Source organism: Neomonachus schauinslandi, chromosome 7, assembly GCF_002201575.2.
Source record: "Neomonachus schauinslandi chromosome 7, ASM220157v2, whole genome shotgun sequence".
Lineage (NCBI taxonomy): Eukaryota > Metazoa > Chordata > Mammalia > Carnivora > Phocidae > Neomonachus > Neomonachus schauinslandi.
The window spans coordinates 61,310,523-61,322,985 of NC_058409.1; the positions used below are offsets into that span (position 1 = coordinate 61,310,523).

At 34.4% G+C, this 12,463-nt stretch overlaps 1 protein-coding gene across 2 annotated transcripts in view; it reads right to left on the minus strand.

Annotated features, from left to right (window-relative positions):
* EDIL3 (EGF like repeats and discoidin domains 3) overlaps window positions 1-12,463 on the minus strand; it is a 399,438-nt gene that overhangs the window by 258,332 nt on the left and 128,643 nt on the right. The window contains exon 3 of one of the 2 annotated variants that reach the window (XM_021699541.1): window positions 5,957-5,986. The exons of the other annotated variant lie outside the window; for it this stretch is intronic. Coding sequence (XP_021555216.1) covers window positions 5,957-5,986 — 30 coding nt within the window. The remainder of the gene's footprint in view (window positions 1-5,956; window positions 5,987-12,463) is intronic. 2 annotated transcript variants of the gene reach the window in all.

The window sequence follows — 12,463 nt, forward strand, 5'->3', positions numbered from 1 at the left end:
TTTCTTTCATGAGTATTTTATAGTTTTCTGAGTACAGATCCTTTGTCTCTTTGGTTAGATTTATTCCTAGGTATCTTATGGTTTTGGGTGCAATTGTAAATGGGATCGACAAAGCTAATCTTTAGAAGCAATGGTTTCCTCCTTATTCCACTGTGAATCTGCAAATAATAACTTCTGGTTTTTAGAGATCATAGCAATAAACTTCTGGTTTTTATATATAAGTTTTTTAATATTTAAGCCTCCTTAGCGTAGCTTTATGAACAAGAATATACTTGATAAAATAATTAGTAAAGTTGCTCCAGGCACTAGAGGGAAAATATGTCTATATAGGAAAGGAGAAAATGTGTAACAAATGTAAGGCGAACAAAAACGAGGATGTGAAGCTCTATTTCAGACCCCAAGGAAGTAAAGTGCTAAGATCAGAATGCAAAAGCAACTCTTGTTCATTAGAGAATAATATGGTAAGATATTATTCATTTTCAAAATGCATGGGTTGTAGAATAATTGAGCAAAATCAGCCATGCAGAATTAAATTTCATTAAAAAAAAAAACAGGAAAGAGTCTAAAAGAAATCTACAGCATAGTTAAGAAAATCACAAAATTCACTATAAACAGAAGGGAAGCTTTTGTAGGGCCAAAACTGAATATTTTAAAAGTTAGAGAAAAATATCTAATTACTCCGTGTACTGTGTTTAGCTGCAGAAATATGTAACATTTGTTTTAAACATATATATATATATACACACACACATGCATACATACATATATACATATATTTATACACACACACGGTTTATCTGTATAACCATATACGTATGGTTTACCTATAAAGGCATAAATGTATATTTATATACGTAAAACTGTAGTTATAAATCTTTACTATTGTCAGTCAGTATTCTATTGTATGTGTAGATGATTGGTGTTGTGTGTACTTCCTCAATGGCCAAGCTGGTCTTTTGAAAGATTAAACATATTAAAAGATTTAGAAGGAACCAGAGAAAATGATGATGCTCTGGTGTGCCCTGTCACTATTGTCTGGATCTCTGATGGGCATCACAGAGATCACAATTAGTTTATTAGAAACTATTGTATGCAGGTGGCAATGTCTATCAACACTACCAAGTGGGATCAGATATCAATAGTCCTCAAATAAGTTTAACATTTAAGTAAACTATGAAATTTTAACATTATAAACATATAAAGAACAGTATAGCTTTCATAGTTTAGTGTTTTAACATAGCTGGTGGTCTTTTACATTCACCTGAAAGTTCCATTTTTTCTAATCATAACTTTTTGTTATTCTTTGTTAGCTCAGTATTTATATAAGCCCAAACCCAGTTCTTTAATATTAAAAAACAAAGTGACAGAACAATTAAAAATCTGTCCTTAGGCAAGAGAAGAAGAAAAAAAAAATCAAGCTTTGTTTTTGAGGTGGTAAGAATAAAACAGTAAGTGGTTTTAATTTTAGCCACTGTCCTACTGTAGAGCTATAAAGATCTCCACAAGCCGGTTTTTGACCGATTTTGATCCCATTCAATAACATTTTTCATTTCTGGCCCTGCTGTTATTCTTATAATGATTTCATCAACTTGACGAATAAATGGTATTTCCAGAGAGGTAAAATAATAGCTAATAACACAAAATAAATTAAGAGGAATGAGGAAATTTATGTGAGAATAAGCTTGATTTAATATACCTTACAGTTAATAAATTAAATTTTATATAGATTAGCTCATTTGTAGAAGTCAATTTTCTAATGCAAATGTCGTAATTTTTTAAAGGACACAGACAAAAGTATGGGTATAATCAGTTTATGAAGCCTCTCCCTACTATGAAATTTAAATAAAAGATAAATGAAAATTGGATTTGTGCAACTGAGTGGGAAGCAGCCACTGACTTAACTTTATTAAAGAGTGTTATTTTATGAAATTTAATCTAAATATTATGTATCACCTTTCAAAAGTTGTAAACTGATTTCTTTTCAGTTATAAACTGATCTATATTTCACACACACAGATACACACACACTACACATTCTTAATAATTGTAAATCTTTGTTTTTGAAGGCATATCTATTAGGCCAAAGTCTGATGAATATAGTAACACAGTTCTGAAACTATAAAGGAATAATTTATGTTACAATGTCATAAGCAGATTCTGAAGGAAATTACAAAAGAGAGCTTCCAAAAACTATTTGAGCAATAGCAACATAATTGGATCATATATATCACCTCTAAAGGTGATTCATTTGAAAGTACAGCATCTGTATGGCCACTCTAAAAATATGAATCTCATTAGTTTGTAATTATTGGGATATAACCTAGTTTGAATAGATTTCTTGTATAGTTCATGGGTGTGCTCTTTATACTCAATGAAATAAAATGTTTAAATATCTGAGCATAAGATTCAACTAAGATAAATAAAAAGGAGTTTTCAGTAGTTACAGAAACAGGTGTTAGGTGAAACCGCCCTAGTAACTCAGATGCTGCAAAACATGTTCCTCTAGGCTAATGCATCCCATCAGAACCTTCAGAGCTGAATGATTAACAAGCAGATGCTCTATATTCAATAACAGGATATATCCCCACAAGGAGAAACACAGATGTGATGTATTATGCTTCCCGTCCACAAAATAACACACAAAAAAAGCAGTTATTAAGTGCTTGCTTTTTTGGATGGCAATTTAGAAGTTCAAGTAAGAGAAATTAGGCATATTTGAATAAATAAACACAGGATAAAGCTTAAAAATTTTGTAAACATTGTAATGTGGAAACAGACTAGAGGGTTCAGTTATCTGTTTGAATAACAGCAGTCATAATAATTCTAAATTAAAGGCTAATCAAATAGGCTCTATTGTAAAGAGAAAGGCCTATATCATTTTGTAGCATTATAACACGAGTAAAACACTACCTAATATCTCATTAATTTTCTCAGAGTTATATTGTCTATCGTTCTGATTTTTTTCACACTATATATTATTCAAGATAGAAACCTATTATTCTTTTTAGAAATAGTTCTGAACAATGAGAATTTGTCACATTGTGGAATTATAATTAATCCAATTCTGTGTACCTGTGGGGTAAAAACAACTTAGATTTGTTATACAATATCCATACACTGCAAACATTTAATAAAGAGTATCATTCAGTAGCAGTATCCACTAGGGACCTGCACTGATGTCATGTGTAGATTCGTTTAAAATGATCATTCTTAATTCATAATTCATATGTTAATAACTAATAATCAGGAGCCTGTGACACCCCCATTTACTTTATAATTTCTTCTCCTATTGAACTTTGAGGAGTAGCAGATCTTCTACTGGAAACATTCAAATTATTTAATTTAAAGAAATTAAAGTATGTATTTGAAGGAATTACTGTCCAATTATGCTGTGAATCTGAAGGAAGAATATGAGTCTGATAAGGATATTGAAGATATCATGTAGGAACATGTAAGTGTTTAATTCAGGTAAAATTTGGGGGGCAAACAAAAGATTGCATTTCATTGATGATACAAACAGTATGGAGAAGTACCGGGAAAGAAAGAAAAAATAAAGGACCATAACATGAGTCTGAGCTTAGAAAAGATTATTCTAGATAAATTCTGTTAATGGAAGAAGATGAGAGTAGAAACAGAGCATTATTAACCATTTATGAAATAAATATATTCTGTATAACAGTTTTAAATAAAAGATATATTTTGAATAAATATTAATGAAGAAGAATATTACATAAACAGATAATAAATATTCATTTAAGAAAAATGTTGAAATAACTGGTGGCAAATGGTACCAAAAAGAACTAAAGTAAACATAATCCACTTTCCACAACTATTCACATTCCTTATAAAACCAAGTTTTCACAAATCTCATAATAAATATTTTGTCAAAGGTTTAATACTACACAATAATACTCTTTTTATTATGTACTTTGATAAAATTAAAAGGAAAACATTTAACTCCCACGGGCAGTTTTTATATAGAAGTAGTGCCTGCTTTCCTAAATGACAAATTTTCTCAATGCTGATCTGTATATGAAATATTTTGTTAAAATATTCCTTAAGAATACCTTTTTGTTCTATTCTAAAAGTCTGTGCTAAAATCAGAATAAAAACATCCGGTCACATCTAAAAACAAAAATACTTTTAAACCATAATTTAAACTTTATGATGTTCAGATCACTCTAGAGTAAAATAAATATTTAGGGAAAAAAATACTCAGTTGCATTTACCAGAAGGTTTTCTTAGTAGGCAGATAACTTATTAAAATAACTTTAAAATAATAAAATCACACCAAGAAATAGTTATATTATACTTAAATATCATTTATACTATGTTAAAATTAATCCTCACTATGCAAAAATCGTAATTCTTTTGCATTGGCACCAAAATTGTTTGGCAGGCAACAGAGCAAGGTATGGGGTGTAGGAGGGGAGAGGAACGAGCCTGAGCTAGAAAGGCATCTTGCTCATTAAGAATTGATACAAAGAGAAAACTCAACTAAGGTTGAGAAATACAGGAATCTTTGGGCAACCCAGCAAACACTAATGCCTCAAGTTAGGGCAAAAAGAAGTCAGGAACTAGACAAGAGGAGTCATAGCAACGGATGAGTTTGCTATTGAGTCATGTGATTAGATTGCTCCTAAAAATGGGCTGCACAATATTGACTAGACTGGGAGAAAATGATAGGGAGCTCATATAATTGAGAGTTTATCTAATTCTGTGATTCCATTATCAAAGGAATTATAATGTATCATGCGATAAGGCATCCTTGGGGTTTATGAAAGATTTTTGTAAGACATCTACTTCATTTTCTTCCACTGAATTTTTGATCTTTCAAATTTACTCCTACAGATAAAGATCCCCACCCAGCCACTTTTGGAGGAAGGTAGAAAACAGGAAGTCTGGAACCAGTTGAAATAAGTTAGGTCTATGAATTGAAATGACCCTACCTTGTACCTAAGTTCCAGTAACTGGGCTAGATTGCCCCCTCCTTCCTATAAAATCAGGCTGCCTTTTGTTCATTGGTTTCAGTAACCATTTCCTGCTCTTGTCTCTCAGACTTAACTCCTTTCCGCAATTACTTGTCTAAGAAGGAATCTAGTGCTGAGATCTGGTTTTCCTCTTCAGACCAGCCTCTGACCCCTACATCTCAGGACCTGACTCCTTTTTCCTGATGTTGCTGGTCTGCCTGGGCCTTTTATTTATTGCTAACCACAACAGCTGTGCCGCCTACTTTATCCTTATAAATGTGTCTGGTCTTCAGGCTCCTGGTATTTCTCTTTGATCCATCCCATTGTCCTAAAACCTAGATGATACAGCGCCTTCTCTACCATTAGCATTCTTCATAGTACTTAGTTCAAACTTGAGGCTGTGCTTGATAAATGCTGGTTAGCTGGATGAGAAGCAAAGTTATGATGCCAAGTTTCAGGATCATTAAGTTATAACTGTAAAAATTTGTTTTAAATAAAGTGTTTGAGACAATAATATGATTTTTATCCTTAAACTTAAATGAATAGCATGTTTAGTGCCAGTTATATATTTGATAATGCAATATTCTATCATGGCAGTTCATTTTACCATTTTCCTTTTTTCATTCTGCTCATTTTATTAATTTTCTGCATTTTATCATTTTAGTTTTTCCTCATTTTGTTCTTTTGGGCATTTTTCTTAATGTTTTAATTTTCTCATTTCCTTATTCTTGAATGTTGATGCGATATTTTATATTGTGTTTTCCTCTGTGGTAGTTTATCTTCAATTCTTTTTTTATTTAAAACTTATAACCAACATAATTTAATCTGGGACAGCATAATGGGTCCAAGAAATAAAAATGTCAATAAATAAAACAGTGCTTGTTTTTTTGGTTGAAACCTGAAAAAATCCACTTCAAAGGGTGAAGGGTCCATTAATAAGGGTATTAAATTAAATAGAAATAATCTTAGCAACACAGGAACTTTACCTGCTGAAGTTGGCTCTTCTTCATCTGATGCTATGATAAGAGGAAAAGAGGTGAAGTGGGGACAGGGAAAGGGTGGGGGTGGATGGGGGTGGGGAGGGAGAGAGAGAGAAAAAGAGAAATTGAACATAAATATATTTTGCATTTTCAAACAATGACTATAAGCTCCTGACTTGTAATTTTGTGAATACATTAGAAATCTGCCATTAGGTAATTGGACAATGACAAATTAATGGGCATTTACATTAAATTAACATTTATATACCTTTATATTCTAAAATACATATTTATTAGAAAAGACCATTCAGTTGTCTGAATCTGATTTCCCTTCCTTTTTGCAAACAAGATTGACTTTATTTAGTTTGAGTGTAAATTATAGTTATTATGAATTATATTGTTTAATAATATAAATTGTATATAACATATGAATATCCTACCACCACCACTTTGTGGGAATTTTCTATTAGCAAAGAGGAATCAAAAGGCATTGTGGATAGTAAAAATTTTGTTCCATGAAGTAGACATTTTATAAATAAGATAGGGGTTACACACAAACACACTCAACTCACATGTATCACACACTTTAAGATTCAGAAGTGGTGATTCTGTGGTGAAGCCACAAAAACCTGAATTTTGAAGGTTGACCCCAAGTGGTTTTGATGCTCGTGGTCTACAACCCACAAATGATAAACATGGATATTATAAAAGGAAAGGCCACAATATGAAAATACAACTTTATGCTAAAGCAGTGGTTCACAACCATGAATGTATATTAGAATGCCAAACTCTGGGCCCTCCCTCAAACCAATTAAGTCACAATCTCTTTCAACGGTATTAATTTGTAGCCAGGATTGAGGCATTACTAGATAATATCAATGTAAGGTAACATGAACTATAACTCAAAGTGGGAATCATTCTGATTCCTGTTTTAAAAGGGAGGAATTAAAAAAAAAATTGAGGGGGTGGTGCAGAGAGAGAGAGAATCTTAAGCAGGCTCCACACCCAGTGTGGAGCCCCCCATGGGGCTCGACCTCACAACCCTGAGATCATGACCTGAGCAGAAATCAAGAGTCGGACACTTAACTGACTGAGCCATTGAGGTGCCCCAAGACATTATTAAGTAACATCAATATAAGGTAACATGAACTATAACTCAAAGTGTGAATCAGTCTGATTCCTGTTTTAAAAGGGACGAATTTTTAAGAGCAGCCACACTCCAAGGGTAATAATCTGCTATGTGTATGTAGGGGATTGAGCATGGTGTTGTAAGAGTGAAAAAAAGAGTTTATCTGAAGTTGCTTCACAATATTGCCTAGAATCCACCTCTTCACCTTTACACTAACAGACAGACTCTGTGAGGGGGTATTTCTGCTCTGTACACAAGTGCAGCTTACCCCGAATATTACCGTTGAGTTATATGACACCAGCAGGTACTATTTCATTTGATCCATGAAGTTTTAAAATAAAAATTTACTCAGCTGAATTGCTTATAAAGGAGCTTTGTTCCCAGGTGATTCGTTAATCAAGGTATCACTGTGTAGCCAGGGAGCAGTCTCTACTCTTTCCCATTAAGGTTACCTGTGCACAGAGCACACCTTAGACAAACTGACTTTGTGTCCTGACAGTATTTTCCTCTCACACGGTTTGGCTTGTCTCCTTGGCACATAAAGAAATGGAGAGAGCAAACACACTTGGCATGCATGGTGTGGAGAACATAAATATTTAAAAAGCCATTTGCTGCTTTATTATGTCCAAAATATATCATAACATGTTCGAAGTGGAAAACTGTCAGTAGCTTCCAGGAATTCCCTTTTAGAAAAATACCATAAAGCCTTGTAGAAGTGCTGACTTAAATGGTCATTATTAGTAAAAGTCTGGAGAGTCAAAGTGGGGGGGGGGGGGGGAAGGAACTCAATTTATAAAGCTATGATGAGATGAAAATTACTTATATTTGATACAGAGGTTTAGAGTGACTGAGCAATTTGTCCAAGGTCCATTTGAATTTGAGTTCAAGTCAATGTGACTTTCAAACCAAAATCTTTCCACTATGCCTTACTTTCTCCCAAAGTGTTGACTCAGTATCCACTAAGAGAGAAAGGGAAAAAGGGGAATGGAGTCATGGAGTGAGGACTGGCTAGATCTCTGACAGTGTTACTTGGACTTAAGCATAATGGGGGAAAAAAAACTGGATGTGGGGACAGGGAAACTTCTTTAGGTCCCTTACAATACAGGGATAAACACTGGCAGATGAAATCTAGAGTGTCTAGTTAAAATATCCTAAGCATGTGATGCCTAAGGAAGTAAGATTAGAAATGCTAAGATTTTATCCCTCCATTATATATGGATAAGCAAGAAATTTTCGGAAAGAACTATCCAGCACAGAAACAAAGACAATTAAATTTATAGATGTCTTAGCAAGTAGAATGTCTTAAAACCAAAGCCTGTGGGGTAAGCAGTGCACTAACCTACACTTAAGCCTGTGATACCTAAAAATATCTTTGTAACAGATTAGCAGTATTAGAGTCAGCAGATACACAGGTCTGCATAGAATTCTGTTTCTATACATCTCCATAATGGTGGTTCTTTGTAATACAAAGATGTCACTAACCAGTACTCATACTATTAAAATACACATACACACACACACACACACACACACACAAAGGCACATACATAAGGGTTAGTATTACTATTAATTCACTCTTGCAGTTATCTCTAGCAAAGAGGGTCTTGTAAGTGGCTAGCTACGTTACCAAACAGAGCATCATGAACTATTAACAGGTGGCAGCTAGAGCCCCAAAGGTACAAATAAGCCTCAAAGTAGACATTAGTGGCCTATTTAGTGAAATTTAAGTAAAATAATTACCACAGAAGATAATGCCATGCTACCCAAATGATTTTTCACTTTTCCTATTTGCTTCTCAGAATTCATTGAAATCAGCAAATCAAAAAATATGTCTTTGTCACATGCAAGTTCCTTTAATCCCAGAAATTAAAAACACATGCACCGGGGCATCTGGGTGGCTCAGTCAGTTAAGGGTCTGACCCTTGATTTTGGCTCGGGTCATGATCTCAGGGTCGTGGGATGGAGCCCTGAATCAGGCTCTATGATCAGTGCAGAGTCGGCTTGAGATTTGCTCTCCCTCTCCCTCTGCCCCTTCCCCCTCTTGCATTCTCCCTCTCTCTCCCTCTTTGTCATAAACAAATAAAATATTTACAAAAAACAAAACAAAACAAAACACATGCACCAAGCAAAACAAAGCTAAACAAGTAACTCTGTATTGCTCTGCCTGGTCACAATGCAGAAGGATGTACTGAAATGATGGTGACAGTAGAAAAACAGCAAAAATATATATCTGATATAGACAACTTAGATGTGCAGCCCTCTCATTGCTCATAACATCACCCTGGGCGTTCATTAAAATGCCCCAGATCTACTGAGTTTGTATTTGGGTGTTAGTTCAGGTTTCTGCATTTTTAAAAAGTGCAGCAGGTGACTGTTATAAACACTAAATGTTGAGAATGATGGCTATACCCATCAAAATTTATTGCAATAGGAAAGAGCCATGGGTGCAGTTGTTGGAACTACAGCAGTAAATTAGCAGGCTTATAGGAAACCCTTCACAATATGTACTGGGGTTGCTTCACCAGCTCTCAAAGCTCTTTCTCTTGTATCATCTTCAGGTTTATTTGGATATCTACATCAATACTTTGGAGGAAGATAACTTATCGTTTGGATATAGAGGGGAAGCTTGTATCTCAGAACTAAACAAATCTTTTCCATTTTCCTGGCCACCATTATTAGTCTAGTAAGCATAAGACCCATTTGGGGACAGTGATGTGTAAGATCAAGTTTGTGTGTGCTTGGGTGAGGTGAGGCTCTTGGAAAGGAGGTTTCTTTAATCTTCTGAGAAAGTGTCTGGAAAAAACCCTCTTTCTCTTCCCTTTAGGCCCAGACAGGAAGCCTGTGGTCCCAGAAGTGAGCTGGCAGACATTTTGCAGCCATGATGGGAGCCAGCGCTAGAAAGAAGCCAATCCTGCTCAAAGGCAGAATGGAAGAACAGAATGAAATTAGATTACTGATGATATAGTTCAGCCACTAAATCATATTCTTACCCAAATCTGGACCTTCAGTTCTGAGGAAAAATTCTTCTACTTTATTGTTTATCTAGTTTTAGTTTTCTCTAATTTGCAACTACATGACATGCTGCCACTACTATAACCAGTTTTGTTGTTCCCATTTAAAATATATTAGAACACATAAGGAATTAATTATGTCTGAGGCAGGTGAGACGGAAAGTATATACAGCCTTGGGCGTTGCATTCTGAGGGCAGCTGGGCTTTCAGCACATAATTTTTCCACAGAGCTCATGCCCACGTTTTGATACACTAAACCTACCGTGATTTTGAAGTTGGTCACTGTTTATTTAGGATGGTCTGACAGTGTACATGTTTATGAACTGGGTTAGTAGGTGTCAGAAGAAGGCAACCTGTAGACTCCCCTTCCCTCTTTTCTCCTTCCTTCCCAACCTTTCTCTTTTGTTCCACAGGATCAACTCTCAAGTACAGTAACTACCCAAACCTGACGGGCTGTGTGCTACAGTGATACACATATAATATTAAAACACACATACTTCTTCACTGGACAGGCTTTAGTTCTATACGGTATCAACAATTCTTATATCTCCTGTCTTTGTTTGTCTTATCCTCGGGTGTTTTAAGTGAACTTCTATAACCTGGAAAGTCTATCCATTCCAAAAACAATTCTATACCCACTGTGACTCACCACCATACCATAAAGCCTTGTAGAAGTGCTGACTTAAATGGTCATTATTAGTAAAATCTGGAGAGTCAAAGTGGGGGGGGGGTAGTTGGGAAGGAACTCAATTTATAAAGCTATAATAGCTATAGCTATTCCCATCAAATAGGAATAGTTCATTATGAAAGATATAAAATACATTTCTTAGAATATTATAATCTATTTTACATATGGATGTTACTCAATTCATATTGATTTAAGGATCATTTGTTTGCTATATTATAAATCTAGTTAATTATGTACCAGATATGCTCTGCAAGTCTGAAATTATCTTGTAATTCATTATTTCCATAAACAAAGAAACAAGAAATATATACTCTTAAACTCTGACAATATTTCAGAAGTTTTGATTCAACTGCAGTGATGAAAAAATAACAATATTTATGTATGATTATTCATGTTTGCGAGGTGATAAATGCTATAAATGTGAATATGTATGTGTGTGTGTGCGCACACATACGTGTGTGTATGTGTATGTGTGTGATTACTAAGGAAAAGAAAAGTAAATTACAATTTCAAATTTGTGAACTTAGTCGTTTAAATAGGTTGTAGAGTTGCTTCTGGAAGTATTCAGAGATGTATTTAGAGATAGGTTTTGGTTCATACGGTTTTTGTTTTATTATTTGTTTGTTCATCCGTTTTTTGGCCAATGGCCCAAAGAGGACATGCCTTAGGACTTAAAAGTTGCCATTACCAACTTCTTCCTTGTGAAAATACAAAGAGGAATATTATTCTCTCCCAGCCAAAGACTTCAGACAGCAAATGATTTGGTCAGTTATACACTCTCAGAACTGCACAATGTTTGGGACACAATGAGAAACAACAGATAATGTTTGCATTGAAAGTATTCAGAGAATTACGAAGTCTTCTCTATGCTATTAGTCTTTCACATGCATTTTGATTCCTGTGCTAAATTTGGAGAATGGCATCTATTTGAGTACAGTTAAAAATATGTAATATATATAATTATGTACACATGTAGTTAGTATGTAAGTATATATTTGTATGTTTATTAGTCTCCTCCATTGGACTAGGGGTTTCATGAGGTCAGGGCTGTGACTTTTTTGTTCACCATTATAATTGTAGTTTTAGAACAGAGTCTACAATGTTGTAGGGTTCAATAAATATTTGTCAAGAGAAATAAAACAATATAGATAAATATCTAATACACTCCACTTTGTTGCTCAATAAAATTCAGCTGTTTCATTAGGCTACATTACTAGACTTATCAAAGAGAAAACCTTACATCTTCATCTATATTTTATATTTTATTTTTTTTTAAAGATTTTATTTATTTGAGAGAGAGAATGAGATAGAGAGAGCATGAGAGGGGGAGGGTCAGAGGGAGAAGCAGAGTCCCTGCTGAGCAGGGAGCCCGATGTGGGGCTCCATTCCCAGGACTCCAGGATCATGACCTGAGCCGAAGGCAGTCGCCCAACCAACTGAGCCACCCCAGGCACCCTTCATCTATGTTTTAGTTACATAGATCTATCTATCTATATCTATATATATCTATATCTATATAGATACAGATATAAATAATTATATATATACTGACTTATGTAATTATATAGTCATATAAATCAGATTTACTTTCTTGGGGCAGGAGAGAAAAGGAATAATGGTTCAAAAGACAATGGTTACTCTAATGACCATTTGATCATCTCATGAAAAAATAAATCTGTGATTTT